Source organism: Lissotriton helveticus, chromosome 3_1 (assembly GCF_964261635.1).
Source record: "Lissotriton helveticus chromosome 3_1, aLisHel1.1, whole genome shotgun sequence".
Classification (NCBI taxonomy): Eukaryota; Metazoa; Chordata; class Amphibia; order Caudata; family Salamandridae; genus Lissotriton; species Lissotriton helveticus.
Window position 1 is genome coordinate 1,982,431,674 of NC_136061.1, and position 20,983 is coordinate 1,982,452,656.

Consider the following 20,983-nt stretch of genomic DNA (forward strand, 5'->3'; position numbering starts at 1 on the left):
ACCCGCTGGGCCCGGGTCCTGAGTCTGCTCGGCTTGATGGGACCGTGCTGGAGCAGAGCCAGTAGGGGCGACCCAAAGGTTATTTGGGAATCGGTTGATCGCCTGAAGTATATCTCAAGGCATGTGTCCAGCAGGGTGGAGCCGCTGCTGGCCGGGGCCTAGCCCTATTGTCAACACACGCGCCAAGTAGGTGCGGCCTGTGCCTGGATCCCCGCCCCCTTGTTGCTCAGGGGTGTGGACTGGGCACCAACACATTGCCAAACCTGTAGGTGGTAAACAGTTATACCCTCATGGGGAAGAGCGACAAACAGCAGGCCCTGCTCAAATTTGAGTCGCAACGTAGGCATCGAGCACCACAGCATGTCCATTCAGACTCTGAGCAGGACCAGCCAACCCAGGCTACCACCAAGCTAGAGGCCACACTGCTCACATTGCAAAGCAGTCTGCAATCTATCAATAGCAAAATCGATGCTCTAAATCTCAGAATGGACTTTATGGTATGTAAGCTAGACAAACATTCCACATGTTTGAATACAGTCGAGCAGCGCATATCGTCAGCCGAAGATGAAGTACGCATGATGGCCGTAAAACAGCTAAATATCGAAAAGGTGATGGCGCTGATCCTGGCCAAAAACAAAGATTTGGAGGCCTGGTCACCCCGCAGCAAAATCTGCATAGTGGGTGTGCCAGAGTCCACCAACAATGGCTGTGTGTAGAACTACATAGAGCCAATGCTTAACAACATCTTTGGCCCAGAACTCCTGTCCCTTTTGCTAATAGTGGAGAAAGCACATCGACCTGGCACCGCATCACGACCAATAATCACAAAACTACTCAACTATCGAGATTGCAATACGATTCTACTCCTCACCAGAGAACAAGGAAATGTTCAGTACCAGGGCAACAACCTCGCCTTCTACCCTGATTTCACAGCAGCAGTTCAGTCTGCTAGACGAGAATACCTGCTAGCGAAGAAGAAACTACAAAAGGCTGATGCAGCATATGCAATGTTATACGCGGCCTGACTCCTCGCAGAACATGCGAGAACGCAGAGAATTTTCACCACACCAAAAGTGGCCATTGATTTTGTCAAAACTATCGAGAGATCTAATCGGAACTCTCCGAGACTGGACCCCATCACACAGGACTACAGAGGCACTCTGCACTGGCCTGAGTGGGACCGATCCAATGAACATGGTTACAGTGATTTATAATTTTCCGCATGCTACACCTCACACTTAATTTGGGCAAGTGATTGCCATACCTGACCTTGGGATACACTCAATTATTTGTATGGTGCTCTGGGGCTGCATCTCCTTTGGTGGGGGGTGCCTATAGGTGCCTGAGGCCTCCCGATGCTACTCTACCGCTCTAGTAAGATGCTGAGTTGATGCCTTGCCACCTCCATACATCTAGAGGGTTCCCAGCCTCTGGCTACTCCCATGAGGGTGCTCACCACATGGTTTACAAACTGGGTTTTTTGTTTTCCTTTGAAGTGACTAGTCACTGTACAGTTTTTCAGTTGGGGTTCTTCATTTTTTTTGTTAATAGGGATGGCTTTAGTAAAGTTATGGTGCTAAAGTGGGAGGGGGCGGAATGTTGGATTGTTTTTTGAGATCCCAGCTTTGTATATCACCGGTCACCACGATTCAACACTACATTGTGAATATAGAACCACACACAATGCAACAGATTAACTAGCAGCCACAAAGGCCCGGTCCATTTTCTCACAGGCAATATGCGGGTTTAAATAACCACAAGAAGGTCTGGCAAGTTTTTGCCCACTTAGACCAACAGGAAATAAATGTTGCATTCTTGCAAGAGACACGCCTTACCAAGCAGGCGGCCAAGGGAGTAGGGATAAAATGGGAAGACATACGCATCTTTATACTCTTCATACTCCAGAGGCATCCTACTCCTTATCAGGAAAGGGGCACTCTTCACTATGACACACCCAGATTAGATGATCAGGGTAGCCATGTGATAGCACTGGGCAACCTGGGCAGCACACTGGTCACGCTAATAAATATATATCGACCTAATGTAGATGACCCTGTTTTTTGAGGTGATGTGGAATAAGTTGCTGGTAATGCCAACTTCCGCTGTGATATGTGGAAGGGACTTCAATGTCTATCTCAATCCAGATATGGTTAGATCCACTACTGCAGACAAGCACATTAAGAACTCTGTTCGAATACTGAGGGAGGGTATAAGGGAGTACGGCCTGCTGGATGCTTGAAGGGTGCAGCACCCCAACACAAGGGAGAGCACGTTCACTTCATACGTCTACAACATGTGGTCATGGCTAGATTACTGGTTAGTCACGAAAGAAGTAAGCACATGGATAGTCAAGATTCAGCAGATGCCGCGATCACTTTCAGATAACTCTCCGGTACTTATGTCCATAGTGATCCCTACACACACTTCTCACCAGTTCCAGTGGAGGCTGCAGGTCTCAGCACTGCGACCTAAAATCTTCCATCAATTTGTGGCTAATGGCACGGTCGGGTAGGTGGGTACGTTGTGGGAGACCTTCATGGTCACCATCAGGGGTGTCTGTATTGGCTCCAGGCAGGAGTGTTAAAGACAATTTGCACTCGGCTTACTGCCCTGTAAGCCTCGCTACGGGGCCTGGAGGGGGAGTACAAAGCCCAACCAGACCCCCAAACATTAGCTGACTTCTGTGCATACATCACAGAATATAATGACACAGCAGACCAAGAAAAATGCTATATGTCTAAGCAGTAGGTAGCAAGGGCATATGTGGAGGGTGGAAGGGGGGGAGGCCAGGCCGATATCTGGCAGTAAAGATAAGGGGGCAGAGGGGACACACGCACGTTGTGAACATAGACGGCCCAGAGGGATGCACATTTTATGATGTCCCCTCCATTGTGAACACATTTGTAGACTTCTATACCCAACTATACAGCACCCACGCCTCTTCCCTGAAGGAGAAGCAACATTATATTTGAATGATATTTCACTGGCCTGGTTATCCCCGGGGCAAAGGGAATTCCTAACGCAGCCCATAACGGAGGAGGAAATCAAAGATGCAATCTGCACGCTCCCAAATGGGAAGTCCCCAGGTGGCGATGGCCTCCCCAGTCAATTTAACAAAATATATGCAGAACTGTTGGTACCACATCTCCAAAGCCAATACCAAGAGTCGTACAACAAGGGCACCCTACCACCGACACTGCGGGAAGCACTGCTAATAACACTCCTCACACCTGGGAAACCGCTTTAAAAATCCGACTCATATCACCAACTTTCATTAATTAAAACATATGTTAAAATACTAGTCAAGATTCTAACCACCCACCTGCAGCCCTTACTGCCCTCATTGGTACTTCCAGACCAATCGGGCTTTGGGTCCTCCCAGTCCACCGTCCATAACTTGCGCATGCTTTTTTCGATTCTCCATCCATGGATCCTTCTATCCACGCGCAGTCATCCCCTTTGGTATCGCTCTTGACGCAGCTAAGGCTTTTGATTCTATACAATGATCCTATATGTTAGTGGTGATGTCCCGCATGGGTGGGCCTCAAGCGTTCCTCCAGTAGATTAATCTACTGTATACTAATCCAGTGGCATGGGTCAGGGTCAACAGGGTCACCTCTGAGGTGATAGAAGTACACAGGGGAACACGACAGGGCTACCCGTTGTCCCCAATCCTATTTGCGCTAGCACTAGAGCCCTTAGCATGTGTAATAAGACAGAAACATGCCGCAGCGGGCTTACCTTTTTTGCAGCGACCCATAGCCATTTCCCTGTACGTGGATGATACAGTGCTATATGTCCAAGACCCCGAAGTTAACCTGGCGCCAATCATTAGAGAATGCATAAAATATGAGTGGTACTCCGGACTGAGCATTAATTGGTCTAAGTCAACCGTATTCCTGTTAACAACTTGCACAAACCCACCGGCTTTAGACTGTCCCTTGGAGGGGAGCGCTGAGCCAGTAAAATACCTGGGGGTGTGGGTAACTAGGGATCCTGAAACTGTCATTTGACGGAACTACGGCCCAGCCATCACAAGGCTTGATGAGCAGATATTCTGCTGGATACGCCTTCCATTATCGCTGGCCATAATGAAGATGGTAGTGCTTCACTAGTTCTTATATTGCTCTTTGAATATTCCGGTACAGTTGACCCAAGCTTTTTCAAAATGCTGCAGTCTTTCATAACAACCCTCGCCTGGGCGGACAAGAAGCCCCAGCTCCGCTAGCAGATGCTCACGCTCCCATACAGATGGGGAGGATTTGGTACCCCTGACTTTTGCCTTTATTACTTGTGTGCACAGGCGCACTATGCTCATTACTGGTACTACCCCACGAAGTATATCCCGCATGTTGCAGTCGAAAACGACGAGCCCATTCCATTCCCCTCAAAGCTATACTGCTGCATGTACATATGGGCACCCAGATCACAGAAGTAAAGACTATACGCTGCACTACTTAAGGTTGACATGCGCTAGGCACTCATGCTAATAAGCTCCCTTTCTATGTGCCGGCTCTACCATTATTGCACCACCCAGTAATCTTGGTCGCACAGGAGCCTAAGGCGCTTGCCCAGCTTGGCAAGTTGAGTATATGGGCGATAGGGGACCTGTAGCGAGAAGGAACATTTCTGGAATTCACAGACTTTTTGGGCGCAAATAACACAACCCATTTCTACAATTCACATATCATCGGCTGTGACTGGCGCGAAAGACATGTTCCCTTCCTTCCACCAAGAACAAGAACCACTGGGGTCCCTGCATACACTTCTCACCTGTACCAACAGCAAGAAGTTGATAACTAAAATTTATAACGCTTCCCAGAACGAAATGCCTAAGCAGCATAACACCGCCCTGGACCACTGGAACGCGGCTTTAGAACAGCCAATCACACTAGATCAGCGTTTCCCAAACTGTGGTCCGCGGACCCCCAGGGGTCCGTGAGACATTCCCAGGGGGTCTGCAGGACTCGAGTGCCTGTAGTCATAGTGAAAAATGAAACGCCCATGCGTCCTCACAGCACACAAGAGCTGTGAATGTTGGCGCAGGGGCGGCGAGACCACAACTATACAATCGGGAGGCGGGGGCAGCGAATGGGCAGTCAGGGGGGCGGGGCCGCAGGGGGCACAGCGGCTGGGGAAACGAGTGGAAAAGAAGGCAGAAGGGCACAAAAAACGAGGGAAGAACGAAGTGGAACAGAGGACAGTAGGGCACAAAAAACAAGTGGAACAGAGGGCAGAAGGGCACAAAAAACGAGTGGACCAGAGGGCAGAAGGGCACAAAAAACGAGGGGAAAAAGGAGTGGAACAGAGGGCAGAAAGGCACAAAAAACGAGTGGAACAGCAGGCAGAAAGGCCCAAAAAACGAGTGGAACTGGGGGCAGAGAGACACAAAAAAACGAGTGGAACAAAGGGCAGAAGGGCACACAAAAACGAGTGGAACAAAGGGCAGATGGGCACAAAAAACAAGGGGAACAAAGGGCAGAAGGGCACAAAAAATGAAGGGAAAACGAGTGGAACAGAGGGCAGAAAGGTACAAAAACGAGTGGAACAGAGGGCAGAAAGGTACAAAAAACGATTGGAAAAGAGGGCAGAAGGGCACAAAAAACAAGGGGAAAACGAGTGGAACAGAGGGCAGAAAGGCACAAGAAATGAGTGGAACAGAGGGCAGAAAGGCACAAAAAATGAGGGAAAAACGAGTGGCACAGAAGGCAGACGGGCACAAAAAACGAATGGCACAGAGGCAAAATACAGGGGCAGCTAAGAACAGAAAGCAGAACGGGCAGAGAGGCACGGAGGCAGCGAGGGGAACAGAAGGGAAAACCGGGCAGAGACACGGGGCAGCGAGGGGTACAGAAGGAAAGACCGGTCAGAGAGAGCACGGGACAGCGAGGGGAACAGAGGGAAGAAAAAGGGGCACAGACCACGTACAGGCAGCAGGGGAAGACAGACAACAGCAGTCACAGACACAACAATGAAAATACAGGCAATACAATAAAAGCAATAAAACGTTGAAAGGCACATGTGTATAGGTTACCGTTACTTGGCAGGCAGGTAAAAATAGATGCAGCTAGGATCAGCAGTAGGATTTTCGTGCTGCTGTCTGATTGCTCACTTTCCACAAGCCCTTGGGTACCACTAAATAATACACTGCTGTATGCATACGTGTCCATGCCAATTTACCCAATTCAGGCAGTCTCCTTCTTGAAACTGCCTCTGCTTCAAAAAGCGTTTTTAAAAAGAAATTTAAATTGTACAAATTGCTTGGGGGTCCCGGCTTCCAGTAGTGATTCAGTGGGGGTCCTCAGGAGGCAAACATTTAGGAACCACTGCACTAGATGACTGGGCGTTTTGCAGCGACTCAATGAGCACACTCACTTCAAACTGAAATCTAAGAACAATTCACTTCAAATACTTCCAGCAGATGTATTACTCTCCTCTGCAGTTACACAGATTTGGCTTACGAGAGGATGCAAGTTGTCGATGCTGTTTGAATCCTTCGGTGTGGTTTATGCACTTAGCTTGGGAATGCCCCTCGGTCAATTGGTACTGGAGGGAGATGACGAAAGGCCGCTCACATGTGGTGATAGAGGAGGAGAGATGCACTCATGGGGTTTGTCTCTTGGGCTTCATGAAGTCCATCCAGGCAGTGAACCGTAAATTTGTGACTGCAGTGTTGCTGCTTGCAAAACGGAGAGTGTCATGTGCTAGGGCGGGAGGAGGATCCCCAAATTTGACGCTTGGAAAACGGATATGGAGTACTGCAAGACGCTGTTGGAATCCTATGCAGAGGAGCTGCCTTGTGCATCGCGACCTAAGGACTTCTGGGCCCCTTTTGTGTCCTGTCTCCTAACACCAGATGTTCTAGATAAGAATGAAAGTGATGATGCTGCAAGACTGTCGGAACTGAGAGCCATGTAGGCCACTGATGGGGTAATCTGGTTCTTGACTTGCTGATGTAAGACAATGCTGGTATCTCTGTTCTGTTGGGGGTTTTACTTTCTTGTAGTTTCCGGAGCTGTCTCTACAAGATATATAATTTAAAAAAAAATTTAAAGTATCAATTCGTGATAATTCGTCCTGTTTTGCCCCAGTAAGAGTTGAGTGCCATCGTGAATATGTCTAGGTCTTGAAAATGCTTTCCAACCTTCATTTTGCGCAGAGGAACAAAATAGTATAACAACCACCATAGGTTGATATAGTCCAGCAAGGTGTGCTAAATGCTTCCATGACTTTATCATTCCAGCCTTAGGGAAAATGAAGGACACATGTATCGGGAAGTCCCACTTTGCGAGTTTCCTGCAGGCCTCGCTAGCCAGAGGAAAAGTAAACACACCTTCGGAGGCACCGGGATGCTAGTGCCCAAAGGTAAAAGGGTAATTACGTCTGAGGACAGGTGGCACCAGAAAGCATTACATCAGTGTGTGGCGGCCAATCCCCGATCTCAAACGCCCAGCAGGAGCCTGCGACAGTGGCCGGGATGTAAAAGTGTTAGCCGTAGATCGCCTCGCCTGATGCTAAGCGTATCTCAAAGAGCATCTGTACCCACCCAGGAATCACAAGAAAGAGTACTTGGTTTACTTTAGCCGTGCAGTACCGTATCCGCTCCTTCAGCAACAAGCTCCCTATTCGATGCAAAGGTAGATCAGAGACCACTAGCTCAGCACATTGAAGCAGGCCTTTTTTTATTTGGCAGCTTGGGAGCTATGATGTCAAAACTAACAGCAGTATCAAGCAGAATAAATCCTGTTGTAGAGGCGATAAAATGGCGTGTGAACCATTAGGGCTCCCTAGCCCAAGCTCAAGTTATGCCTCCGATCATGATAAACGGAGACTCTGCAGCCTAGCTTCTCGCAGACATCCCTGCAAGGCCAATTGCCGAATTTGAGAACTTATTTTCCGAAATGACATGTATGACACTCGGATGGAAGTATCACACTTTCATTGTACTCTTTGTTTGCAGCTGGTTTAATCTGGTACCAGTATTCTATGCAAAGGCAAGTTGTGCTACTTTGCATGACTTTAACTGGTGACGAAATGCATTGAGTTTGGGGAGACGTCTACACCACCTTTGCATGATTTATGCTATATAATGCAATGCATTTAGCTGTATCTAGTCCCCAGCCCTCAGTGAGCACAACTTATTCCATGCCCAGGGGCCTCTCTCCACACAGGGGTGGCCTTGGGCCAGATCCGTTGCTTATTCTCCCTGCCAACTGTGCAAAATTAACACCGGGAATGACCTTCTCCAAGCCATGTGCCAGATACCTCTCAAAGCAATATCCACTTGGTAAATTACTTTAGGTGGCACTTTTTGTGTTCTTACATTCCAGGAGATCCTTATGGGAATTTCAATGGAAAATCCAACTTTGAGCAGTAGGTCACCATTACTAATTCTGCATAGAGCGCTTTTATTATCATGGAACAGTATAGACATTGGGATGGCAATGTGTGCTGTAATGAAAGGAGGTGAAAACTGGCATAGCATCGTGCGCTTTCCTCTGGCGAATGGGGAAATCGTACGGTGGTGTGTGCCTCATTTGGGTGGTGTGGAAACTGGCAGTATGGTAATATCTATATCTCTAGAGAATGTCCTGCTAAGTTGTTATGTTTGTAGGATGTTTCACTTGAGGGTAATATATAGATTGTGTGTTAGAATATCATAGTTACAAATAGTTCCCAATGGAGCAATATTTTTATAAGTGAGATTTAGTATGAGATTTTTATTTCAGATCATATTTAACCTACGACATTCTGGTTCGCACTACATTTGTAGTCTTCATTAACCTTTTCACCAAGAACAGTCTTTGGCATAATAAGCAGTGTTCGAGCTGCATCCTGGCATATGGAACATCCCTGGCCTGCTTGAGCACCAACCCTACTAGACTGGCACCTTAAGCAGGTGTATTTGAGCATTAACAATAACAGACTGGCACATTGTGTATATATTGATTTATAAAAGCAACGACCTTGACACGCTCATGTCACCGGATACATGACTTTCGATAGGCTACCAGTTGGAAAACCAGCTTTGATTGGTAGTCTACTTGCGGGCACATTAATATGCATGCTGTTTCTTCTGCCATTCATTTACTGTCTGTTTGTCCTGATAGGCCTGCTTTTCCTCTTGTAGCATCCTGTGTATCCACTGGGAAAACGGTTTTCTGATACCAACATACAGGACTTGCTGCTGCAGAAAACTAATACCAGTCAATCAATCAGGGTTATTAAAATGTATCAGCTTCACAATTGCAGCAGTTAAATTGTGTTGTTTATTTTTATATTAGTGTTACAAACCTAAAATGTGTAATTAACAGGTACACACAGTGCAGCTGTCAGTTGGCAGAACTTACATTTATTAAGGATTCATCAATGAAGTTAGCATGTTTTCACATTCCATGACGTACATAGGCATGATGTCTCTTGCTGTGACTTCAGCTGGTCCAATGGGCGGCCCTTAATTGTGCTTCCTACTTATCCGTATCACTGGAAAACGTAGAAGCTTGGAAACCCACAGGACCACCGTGCAGGACAGTGTGTACCATTGAAGCGTAGAAAGGCTTTCCTTTAAGTTGGGCTGAAGGATAGGTGGACCCCGTGCCGTGGCAACACCTCACTCATGATCTGCATTACCTCCTTCTAGTGCTCCTCAACATGTGGGAAGGGCCTGCAGTCCAGAGTGGTCCAGTGCATGCACCAAGTGACCGGGCGCCACGGAAACGAGTGCCCAGCGATGTCAAAGCCTGTGGCCTACAGGCAGTGCCACCAGGAGGCCTGTAACGAGAGGATAAATGCCAACACCATTACTTCACCGAGACTTGGTGAGTGTGGCTGCCAAAGCCCTATTTTTGCTCTATATGCGACACTGTGTTTACACAACTTTGACAATATACGCCCCACCATTAGCCTGTTGTAATTCTTTTATGCTATGTTATGTTGTGTTATGCTATGTGTATTTGTTAAGGGCACTATCCCCCGCAAGGTTATCCTGGCTCTGAGCAGATGTGTTTGTCAAGCCCCGCCTATGGTAGGTTGGTTAATTGAAAAAACAAGTTTTCATCTTCTTGTGGAATTTAAGGAAGGAGGAGGAGGCTGTGATATGGAATGGGTGGTTGTTCCACTCTTTAGGAGGGCTGTGTGAGACTTCTAGTCCTCCTGCTCTGGTTCTATGTATGCGTGGGATGTGTGCAAGTAGGAGTCTTGTGGAGCAGAGGTGTCTCGGTGGTTAGTGGAAGGGAATGCAACTGTTTAAGTAGGTGGGGTCTAAGTTGTGCTGTACCTTGGATATGTCTGTGATGAGTTTGAAATAAGCTAGTTTGTGTATCGGGAGCCAGTGGAGATCCCTGCATTGTGGTGTGATGGTGGCTTTGTGTGGGAGTTTGAGGATGATTCTGGCTACCGAGTTCTGGATGGTTGGTAGTCTTCTAGTGAGTTGCTTGGTGTTCCCGGCATAGAGGGTGTTCCCATAGACCAACTTGCTGGGCACTAGGGCATGAGTGAAAGTTTTTCTAGTGTTGCTTAGGAGCCATTTGAAGATCTTCCTCAGCATCTTAAGGCTGCGGAAGAAGAATCTAGTGACTTCGTTGACTTATGCAGTCGTGTCAAGTTTGCTGCCAGTGATTATTCCGAAATTCCTGCTGTTGGTGCAGGGTGTGGGTCCAAGTTCGGCCAGCCACCAGTTTGAATCCTATGGTGAGGTGTTCTTGTTGAAGATCACTACTTCTGTCTTGTCTGTGGCTTTTATCCAGTTAGCGACGTCAGTCATGCAGGCAGTGAATGTGTTCCTTCTGTTGGGGGTCTTGTCTGAGAGGAAGAGGATGAGTTGCATGTCGTCAGTGTATGAGAGCATGTTGATGTTATATGGTGGATGACATTGGCCAGAGAGATCCTGTATGCATTGAAGAGGGTGGGGCTGAGTGATGAACGGCAGATGAGTTTGCGGGCTTCTAATGAGTAAGGTGCCTGCTGACCGTTTGTGTTCTATCTGTTAAGAAGAAGTAGATCCAGCGAAGAGCAGGTCCTTGGAAGCCAATCTCCTGCACGTACCTGTTGACGACGGGGTGTAAGACCTTGTCAATCACTGCAGAGACATCCAGGAGAATGAGGTGTGGCATGTCTCCTTTGCAAAGGATCATGTATATATCGCCTGTTGCAGTGATGATTGCTGTTTCAGTACTGTGGTTAGGCCTGAATCTGGACCATATGGCATTAATTTAATTTTTAATTTTAATTGTATGTAGTTTTATATAGCACGAACTTGACTCGAACGTATCGGGTATCAGAGCACTTTACATAGCACCAGTTGCGTTACATGAGGACACGTTCATTTTTGTTTGGCATTAACGAGCGAGTGGTTACAGCATTGGTCAGTGAGGTGTCAGTTCATTCGCTTCTTTAACACCTTTTTGGGTATGGCAGGAGGGGCATGGGTTTGTAGTTGCAAAGCGTGGCTGGGTTAGCGGTTGGTTTCTTTAGCAGGAGCATGACTGTGGCATGTTTCCAAGTTTCCAAGAGTGTGGCTGCTGATCGAGGTATGGAGGATGGATGTTAGTGCCTCTCTGATTGGTAGAAGCCCTTTGGTAAAGGTATGATAGGGCCAGGGTTAGATGGAACCCCAGAGTGGATGGTCTTCACAGTATCAGCAATTTTAATGGTGGTGACAGCAGCCCACGAGGTCTGGGTTTGTTCTTCGGCCATGATTGGAAGTTGTGTTGCAAGAGTTACGGGGTCTGGTTGAAGTTGCTATACATGGAGGTAAGTTTGTTATAGAAGACTTCAGAGAGCTTGTTGCAAATGTCTTGTGAGGGAGTGATGTTGCTGGAGGCGGGAGAAGGTGCAGTGAAAACTTTGATGATGGCAAAGATTTCCTTGCTGCTGTTGGTGCCAGTGTGAATGTTGTCTGTATTACCTGTGCATTTGGTGTTCCGTATCTGCTGGTAGTTGGGCCTTAACCCCTTCCCTGTGGGGCGTATTCCCCAGCTGTGCTGGGGGGAGGGGGAGCGCGCACAGCGCCCCCATGCTCATGACGAGGTCAGCTCGTCATGAGGCACAGTGTTCGTGTGCTCATGACGAGCTGAGCCTGTCATGACCACAGCAGTTTGTGTGGAACGCTCGCAAAGCAGGGGAATTAGCCCAGCATGCAAGCGTTCCGACGGTCCTCGTCATGAGCACACGAGCACCTTGGCTCATGACGAGCTGACCTCGTCATGAGCATGCAAGGTGTTAAGACTGATTTGAAGAAATCTTTACCTGTGGTATCTTGACTTTTCCTCCATTGGAGCTCCAGTGTCCTGCAGTGGGGTTTCATCAGCCTGAGTTCCTCTGTGTAGAAGCTGGCTTGTGCTTCAGCTCTTGCCATTGGGTTGCACTTGAGGGGAGCCTGGGTGTAGGTGCAGACAGTGATCCAGCTGTTGAGGCTATTGATGGCTTTTGGCAAGTTGCTTTTGTGCTTAGGCCCTTGCGTTGAGAGGGCGAATCCCCAATCCTCTTCTGTGATGCTTTGCCAGCTGTAGCAGCCGGATCCATTGGTAGATATGCAGAAACTGATGAGAGCGTTGTCTGTCCAGGTCATAGTTGCTTGCTTATTGACTGTGATGTTGCTGATTGAGGAGAATATTTAGTCCAGAAGGTGGCCGATGGTGAGGGTGGGTTCAGTATTTTTTTGAGTGAGGCTAAGCCTTCCAAGGTTTTCTAGAAGGGCCATAGAGTTTGCGTTGGAGTGGCCTTCTAGGTGAAAGTTATCCTCTCTGAGGAGGATGAAGGTACTGACCATGAGAGGTGCAACAAAGTCTGTGATGTCCCTGGTGAAATGAGTGCGTGGTCCTAGTGGCTTGTGTACGACTGCTCCAACCAGGGAGATGTTGGCTGTGATGCGTATCTTGAACTTGAGGTGTTCAATGTAGCTGTTGGGGGTGCCCTTGTAGGTGCAGCTGATGGTATCTTAGAATATGATGGCGACTCCACCTACAAGCCTATTGTAATGGTCCTGAATGGAATTCCTGTAGCCGGCAGGAATGCCTGTTGCAATGTCCGGTGCAGAGTTTAGATTTAGCCATTCTACCAGGAGGAAAAGATGGTCTGAAGCGTGGTCGTGCAGTAGGTCCCATATTTCCATGGTGTGTTTGGTGAGCAAGCTGGTGTTGAGGAGCATGCATGCAAATGTAGTGTGTTGTGTGAGTGATGTTTGTTCTGTGTGAGCCTGAGCGGGTGGCTGATTTAAGTGAGCGAGTGTCTCGCTTGGTGCTGTTAGTACAGGTGTGGTGGGTGTAGGGTGTGGGTGAGTACATGAGAACTTGCAAGAGGTGCATTTGAACACTCCTTCCATGTTGTGTGGTGTGGCAGCAGTGTGGCGCTTCGAGGTTACACATGACAGAGAAAGTGGCCCGTGAGGAATTCTTTTTTGTTTTTAATCTTTTGATTGATTTTCACCATAACAATATGCATAGGTACAAGGCATTGATCCATAACCTAATTACAGGATCAAGTATGCAAATTAAAGATATCTTCCATTTAAAGTAGGTAAATTAATTGCAGTAAATGAGAATGCCTTTTAGACAGTTGCAATTATACAACAACCTCTTGCGAATAGTACCACAACTTACCTCAGATCTTACTAGGTTTTTTGGAACACCATTGTAGTCTGTAAATGAAATCCTCTATTGTAGCACAGAGGTCCAGCCCTCTCAAATATTCCATCCTGGAAGGGCAGAGAGCCCAGTAGGTTAACACTTTGCAATGTCTCTTTTGGCTAATATTAGCCCAAATCCCACAAGGATTCTGTTGTAGCGCGAGCCACCCCATCCATCAAAGATCCCCAATAACACCAATTTAGGATCCATAGGAATCGCCCTTCCCACCACGTCACCCAGAATTCAAGTGATCTCTTTCTAGTAGGAGGCAACACTCGGGCAGACTCAGATGACATGAAAATATGTGCCATTAAGGCACTGATAAATTTGCCCATCTTCCATAAACGTTCTGGATTATAATAAAATCTCTGAAAGTATTTGAACTGTATCAATTAATGACAAGAAGAAATTGTCAGATTTCAAGCAGCCATTTTTGCTTCAACCCATTCATTGCCTTCTATCAAACCTGTATCTTCTTCCCACTTTCTTTTTAAAGTCAGAAGCGGTTCCTGGGAATTAACTAAGAAAGAGCAGTAACCAAACATTACCCGTAGTCAGATATACCAATTAAGTCCCACGTTTGGAACCCAGCTAATCTGGCAGTAAGCCCTAGCCATGTACTTTCCATAATGGCGAGGTTCCCGTTATCACTTAATATGTTTTATTGCTTCATGCCACTCGTAACAGAGTGCAGCGCAAGGGGTATATAGTTACTGTATAAAAGAGTCATTGGTTATATTTCCCTAGGACATCTAGTTCTAGTCTCTGCTGAGTCATGGTTATTCCCATGTAACCAATCATTAACTAGGATAAGCTGTCTAGCCCTAAAATATAATTTTGCATCTGCCCAACCCAAGCCAGCATCATACCTACCATGCCTACAGTTGCAAATGATACCTGCAGCGTTTTATTATCCCATAAAATGATTTTGCTGGGACTAGAGATTTCCAAAGAGACAGGGCGGGGGCACAAGTGGTTGTTCGGAGTATGTATGTACAGGAAAAGAGGGAGGGACGTCATCTTCAAAAGTGCCCCGTCATATCATTGATCTCGGCAAAGAAGCCCACATCTTTATCTCTAACCTTATTCTGAGAACTAAGAGGACATTTTTCATCGCCCATCTCCCATGATGGGTTTGCATAATTTGCATCCCTAAATACCGGAAATGATGCCCCGCTTCTCTCATACCAGCCATCTAAAGACACTTGCGGTGATCCTTCGTAAGAAGACCATAAGAATATTCTTTGTTGCCTCGGCCGATGCAACTCTTTATTTCTCGGTGCGCTGTTGGGAGTACAAACTCCAGGACATCCAAAACACCAAGGCCAAATTAGCCCTTGGCCTTCCCAGATCTGCCTCAGCTTCCTTCGCCCTGCATATACTTCACTGCCATCCTCTGGCTAAAAAGATCCCCTTTTAGTCTTTGTGCATTTTCCACAGAGCCATATACCATATGCCCACTCGGTTTGAGTAAGAATTTCAGTATTTATGCTGGTCCCTTCACTCACAGGAGGCTGTTCTCTTCTCGGTTTCCGGATTCCATCGAGTCCTCTTCGGCGGCAGGGGATTTTCAGTGGCAGCCGCAAAAATGCAGAAGACCCTTCCAATGGTAATGCAGATACTAGTGTTGCACCTGCACTTTAGAAAGTTCTGAAAACCTGACGCATTGCTCTTATCTGGTGATTGTTGTCCTGTCTTTCTCTCTCTCCTAAGCTTAATAGGTCATGGTCTTTCTGAGGGTTATTTAATCTATTTCTTGGATGGGCAGAATAGGATGCTTTCTTTTGGTGTTTTTCACATGACTTTGCACCGGGGTAGAGTTGCAGCATGCACCACTGTCACCAGAGGTTTATGAAATATGATCGATATAGTCAATCAATCAGGATATTTGTAAAGTGCACTACACGACCTTGAGGGTCTCAAGGCGCTGGGGGGATGAAGGGTGGGGGGGGGGCTGCTACTGATCGAAGAGCCAGGTCTTGAAGAGTCTTCGGAAGGCCAGTAGGTCTTGGGTCTGCCGTAGGTTGGTGGGGAGGGTGTTCCAGGTCTTGGCGGCGAGGTGGGAGAAGGATCTGCCGCCGGCAGTCGTTCTTTGGATGCGGGGGACTGTGGCGAGGGCGAGGCCGGCAGAGTGGAGCTGGCAGGTGGGGGTGTAGAAGCTGAGTCACCTGTTGAGGTATCTTGGGCCGGTGTTGTGGAGAGCTTTGTGTGCGTGGGTGAGGAGCTTGAAGGTTATCCTCTTGTTGACAGGGAGCCAGTCCAGGTCTCTCTGGTGGGATGGGATGTGGCTGAGGCGGGGGATGTCAAAGAATAGATGTGCCGAGGCGTTCTGGATGCTTGGCAGCCATCTCAGGAGCTTGGCCAACGTTCCTGCGTAGAGGGTGTTTCCGTAGTCCAGCCTGCTGCTGACGAGGGCCTGGGTGACTGTTTGTCTAGTTTCGGTGGGGATCCACTTGAAGATCCTGCGGAGCATTCGGAGGGTGTTGAAGCAGGATGCGGAGACGCCGTTGACCTGCTTAGTCATGGAGAGAGTGGAGTCGAAGATGACCCTTAGGTTGCGTGCATGGTCGGTGGGTGTCGGGGTTGTTCCTAGTGTTGTTGGCCACCAGGAGTCATCCCAAGCTGAAGGGGTAGAGCCTAGGATGAGGACCTTCGTCATGTCTATGTTCAGTTTCAGTCGGCTGATCCTCATCCAATCGGCGACGGCCTTCTACCTTCATGGAGGTTGGTTTTGGCGGTGTGAGGGTCTTTGGTGAGGGAGAGGATAAGCTGGGTGTCGTCGGCGTAGGAGATGATGTTAAGGTTGTGCTGTCGGGCGACGTGGGCGAGGGGTGCCATGTAGATGTTGAACAGCGTTGGGGTGAGGGATGAGTCCTGGGGTACGCCGCAGATGATCTCGGTGGCATCGGAGCGGAAGGGGGGGAGGCGGACGCTCTGGATTCTGCCGGAGAGGAAGGAGATGGTCCAGTCCAGGGCCTTCTCTTGGATCCCTGCGTCGTGTAGACGTGTTCTTAGGGTGCGGTGGCAGATCGGGTTGAAGGCAGCTGATAGGTTCAGGAGGATGAGGGCCGCTGTTTCTCCGTTGTCTTGCAGGGTCCTGATGTCGTTGGTGGCAGCGATGAGGGCGGTTTCGGTGCTATGGTTGCTGCGGAACCCAGACTGGGACGGGTCCAGGATGCTGTTCTCCTCGAGGTAGCGGGTCAGTTGCTTGTTGATGTTTTTTTCGATGACCTTCGCCGGGAACGGGAGCAGGGAGATGGGCCGCAAGTTCTTGAGGTCCTTGGGGTCCGCCTTGGGCTTCTTGAATAAGGCATTGATCTCGGCGTGTTTCCAGCTTTCCGGGAAGGTCGCTCTTTTGAAGGAGCTGTTGATTACTTTCCAGAGATGGGGTGCGATGGATGTGCTGGCTTTGTTGAAGATGTGGTGTGGGCATGGGTCTAACGGTGATCCAGAGTGGATGGTGTTCATGATCTTGCTGGTGTCCTCGTCGTTGATGCAGGTCCAGGAGAGCAGGCGGTTGGTGCGGGTGGTGGTCGTGGTGGCGGATGCCTCAGTGGTACTTGGGGCGGTCGTAACGTTGAAGCTTCGTGGATGTCTGCTATCTTGCGGTGGAAGAAGGTGGCCAGTGAGTCGCACAGGTCCTGCGAAGGTGGGATGTCGTTGGTGTTGGAGCTGGGGTTGGAGAGTTCCTTCACGATGTTGAAGAGCTCTTTGCTGTTGTGTGCGTTGTTGTCTAGGCGGTCTTTGAATGAGGCCCTCTTGGCGGCTCTGATGAGGCGATGGTGTCTGCGGGTGGCGTTCTTGTGGGCGGCGTAGCTGTCCGGTGTTCGTTTGCGGAGCCAGTACTTCTCCAGTTTTCGGCATGTTCGTTTGGAGGCCTGGAGGTCTTCGGTGAACCAGGTGGCTTTCTTGCTGGTGTGGCTGTTGGAGGGTTTCTTGAGCGGGGCGAGGGTGTTGGCTCAGTCGTCAATCCACTGTCTTAGGTTGTGGGCGGCGGTGTCGGGGTCGGCGGGTGGTCTCTGGGCAAGGGTGGTGGTTAGCTGGTCATCGGTGATATTGCCCCAGTTGCGGCGAGGCATCTGTTGGGTGCCGTGGTGCGTGGTGGGCTTCCTGAAAGTGAAATTTATGCAGTGATGGTCGGTCCAGTGGGGTTCGGTGGTGTGGTTGAAGGAGACATGAGGGCCTGCGGAGAAGATGGGGTCAAGTATGTGGCGGCGTGGGTGGGTGTTGTCACAAGCTGTCTGAGTCCGAGGTTGGCAAGGTTGTCGATAAGGGTGGTGGAGTTGGTGTCGTCGTTGTTGTTCTCGAGATGGAAGTTTAGGTCCCCGAGGAGGATGTAGTCCATGGAGGCGAGGGCGTGTGTGCTGATGAAGTCGGCAATGGAGTCGCTGAACTGTGGTCGGGGCCCGGGGGGTCTGTAGATGAGGGTTCCTCTGAGGGTGGTGTTGGGGTTGGTGTGGATTTGGAAGTGCAGGTGTTCGGTGGTGCTGAGGGAGTCATCGGTGTTGGTCGAGACTCTGAGAGTGTTCCTGTGGACGATGGCGATTCCTCCTCCTACTCCGTTGGTGCGGTGCCTGCGGGTGATCTTGTAGCCTTCTGGGATGGCTATGTCGGTTGTTGAGGAGTGGTTAAACCAGGTCCCCGTCAGGAAGGCGTTGTCTGGGGATGTTGAGTCGAGGAGGTCCCAGAGTTCAACGACATGTTTGCGGGCAGAGCGGGTGTTGAGGAGGATGCAACTGAGGTAGTTGGGCTCTCCCCTGGGTGGAGGTTTGGCTGGGCGGATGCTGGTGAAGCTGAAGTTCCGGCAGGTGAAGGGTCATTGGGTGCGCTTCGGGGAGGCCTGGTAGCAGGCGTGTTCTCCTCTGGAGTTGAGTGCGTGGAGAGTGCTGGCATCATAGCAGAGTCTGGCGTTGTGGCGTATGCGGGGGCCAGGGGGTCTGGCACTGGGCGCGGTCCAGGCATGGACAGGCGCAGACGGGCTTGCCTTAGGCTGCCCTTCGGCGCGCTAGCGGCGTGACCGTTGCGCGATTCCTCTGCGTGGCCGTGCAGCGGCCGCCATATATGGGGAAGAGGGAGGGAGGAGAAGCAGGGAGTCGGGAGGAAGGGGCAGCGAATGGGCGGTCAGGGGGGCGGGGCTGCAGGGGGTGCAGTGGCGGGAACAGGAGCAGTGGACGGAACGGGGGCAATGGCAAGAATCCCGGGGCACACAGAAGAGAACGAGGCACAGCTCAGGGGGCACACAGTGAGAATGGCAAAACGGGGCACAGCTCAGGGGGCACACAGAGAAGCAACGGGGCACAGATCAGGGGGCTCAGAGCTAACCTTAGCAGCGGCAGGAGCAGGACACGCAGGCAGTGCTGTGCGGAGGGGGAGCGACCTCCCAACAAGGTCAACGCGCTCCCTATATAGTGGCAGCACAAAGGGAGTATTTTATAGTCATGTGCTTCTTCAAAGAGATCACGCACACGAGGAATCAAGAGCAAGCAATATTGAATTAAAAAACTCAAGGAATCCCAATTGGACCTACCATCTTGCCAGTTGGCATAGAGGTAATAGCCTGCTGGATTGCGTTTTCAGAAGTGGGTTCATCCAATTAGTTACACTCCAATGAGTATCATAAGTTGTCACCAGGTGGGCTTTTCTGTTTTTAATTTGCAAGGGGCATATTGGGCATATCATTCTTTGTAATATGCTACGAAGGTATTTGCTATGATTTCTGCTGAGAAGACCAATTGAGCAGATTAATTATTGACAAATGGGTTTATGCGAGTCATTTGGTGTTTGTTAGCGAGCCATTATGACAATTTCCCCGGTTTATCACCTATTTATCGATTCAACTTCAGGAACCCAGACAAGCCCATATAATTTTCTTTTAGCAGTGCCATCTGCAGTTCTAACATACACAGAATTTCTGGGTCGTCTCTACCTCTTAGTTCCTGAAGAATACTGGTCTCATTGTCTGCAATCTTTTAGTTTGTCCTTTACTTTACCAGAATATAGGTTATGGCTCTCTCTCTAATGACTACTTTAAAGGCCTCCCACAAGCAGGACCAGACTGGCTTCCGGGCGTTTTGGCATGCTGCCGAGCCGGGGGCTGATTTAGTTGATGGGGACCAGCGTGTGCTGAACGAAATTAGTTTTGCTTTGTTTATTTCCAAGCACACGCAGGTCTCCATCAACTAAATTAGCCCCCACCGCAGTGACATCAGCCCCCAGCTCGGCAGCATGCCAAAACGCCCAGTAGTCAGTCCAGCCCTACCCACAAGCAACCCTTGATGAAATCAAATCCTGGTGAATTTCAGAGTATTCAGTTATCCTGTTTTGAAGAAGATCTGTGAACTTATCTTGTGACAGCCACCACATATTCAAACGCTAAACGCCCTTCCTATCCTGATTAGTACTAGACAACGTTAGTTCCACTGGGGACTGCTTTGATAAGCCCTGTGGTAACACTCGAGTTGAGCTTATGTGATGAACTACTCCCACAGGGAGGAATAAGTAATACCATGAAGGATTCTTAATTGCATATGGTACAAACCCTTAGTGTATTGGGCCATTTTGCTTCATGTGGCATTTGGTCAAAATATCAAGTTGTAAATATCAGAAGACAGAAGTATTGGAAAAAATATATTGTGATACAAAAATATCATGATTCAGAAATATTGTTAAAAATATCTTTTTTTCAGGTAGGTAATATTGTTGTTAAGAATATCATGGTTAATATATTCAAAAATATACTTTTTAAAAATATCGTTTTTAATTATTTGAATGTGTTTTAGTTTAGTTAATGTATTAATTAAATAAGTATGTGTAATATTAATTATGTATATTATGTAATACTGTTTTATTTTACTTCTATTTTAAGTGTGCAGGGCTACGTTTGTAGGGGTATAGGGTGAGAACTTAATTAGGGAATAATTTAACAATTAATTTTTAATGTATTATCAATTATTCAACTGATTATTAATCATGTAAATTGTGTAATCATATATTTTAGTTGCGGGTTGGTGGGTTTGTAGGGGTATATGGTTGGGAATTAAATAATTGAAGAACAATTATTAATGTATTATTATTGAATTGATTATTAATGATATACATTATGTAATACTGATTTATTTTAGTTATATTTTAGTCACAGGTTGCTAGGTTTGTAGGGGTATAGGGTGGAAAGGTAATTGAGTAATAGTAATAATTTAAAAATAATAATTATATCAAATTAATAATAAATAGTAATGTATGTTTAAATATTTAATTGATTAATAATGGGAGGCTGGTCTCAACAGTCACAGTAGCACCGTGTCCAGATTAGGGTTGCCTCCTATCCAGGTTTGGCCCAAAGAGTTTGAGTTTCAGGCGAC

At 48.1% G+C, this 20,983-nt stretch overlaps 1 protein-coding gene across 1 annotated transcript in view; it reads left to right on the top strand.

The window, feature by feature from the left end:
- The window catches only part of ADAMTS17 (ADAM metallopeptidase with thrombospondin type 1 motif 17), a 1,305,267-nt gene that overhangs the window by 1,278,343 nt on the left and 5,941 nt on the right, over positions 1 to 20,983 (top strand). The window contains exon 23 of the mRNA XM_078683112.1: positions 9,641 to 9,818. Coding sequence (XP_078539238.1) covers positions 9,641 to 9,818 — 178 coding nt within the window. The remainder of the gene's footprint in view (positions 1 to 9,640; positions 9,819 to 20,983) is intronic.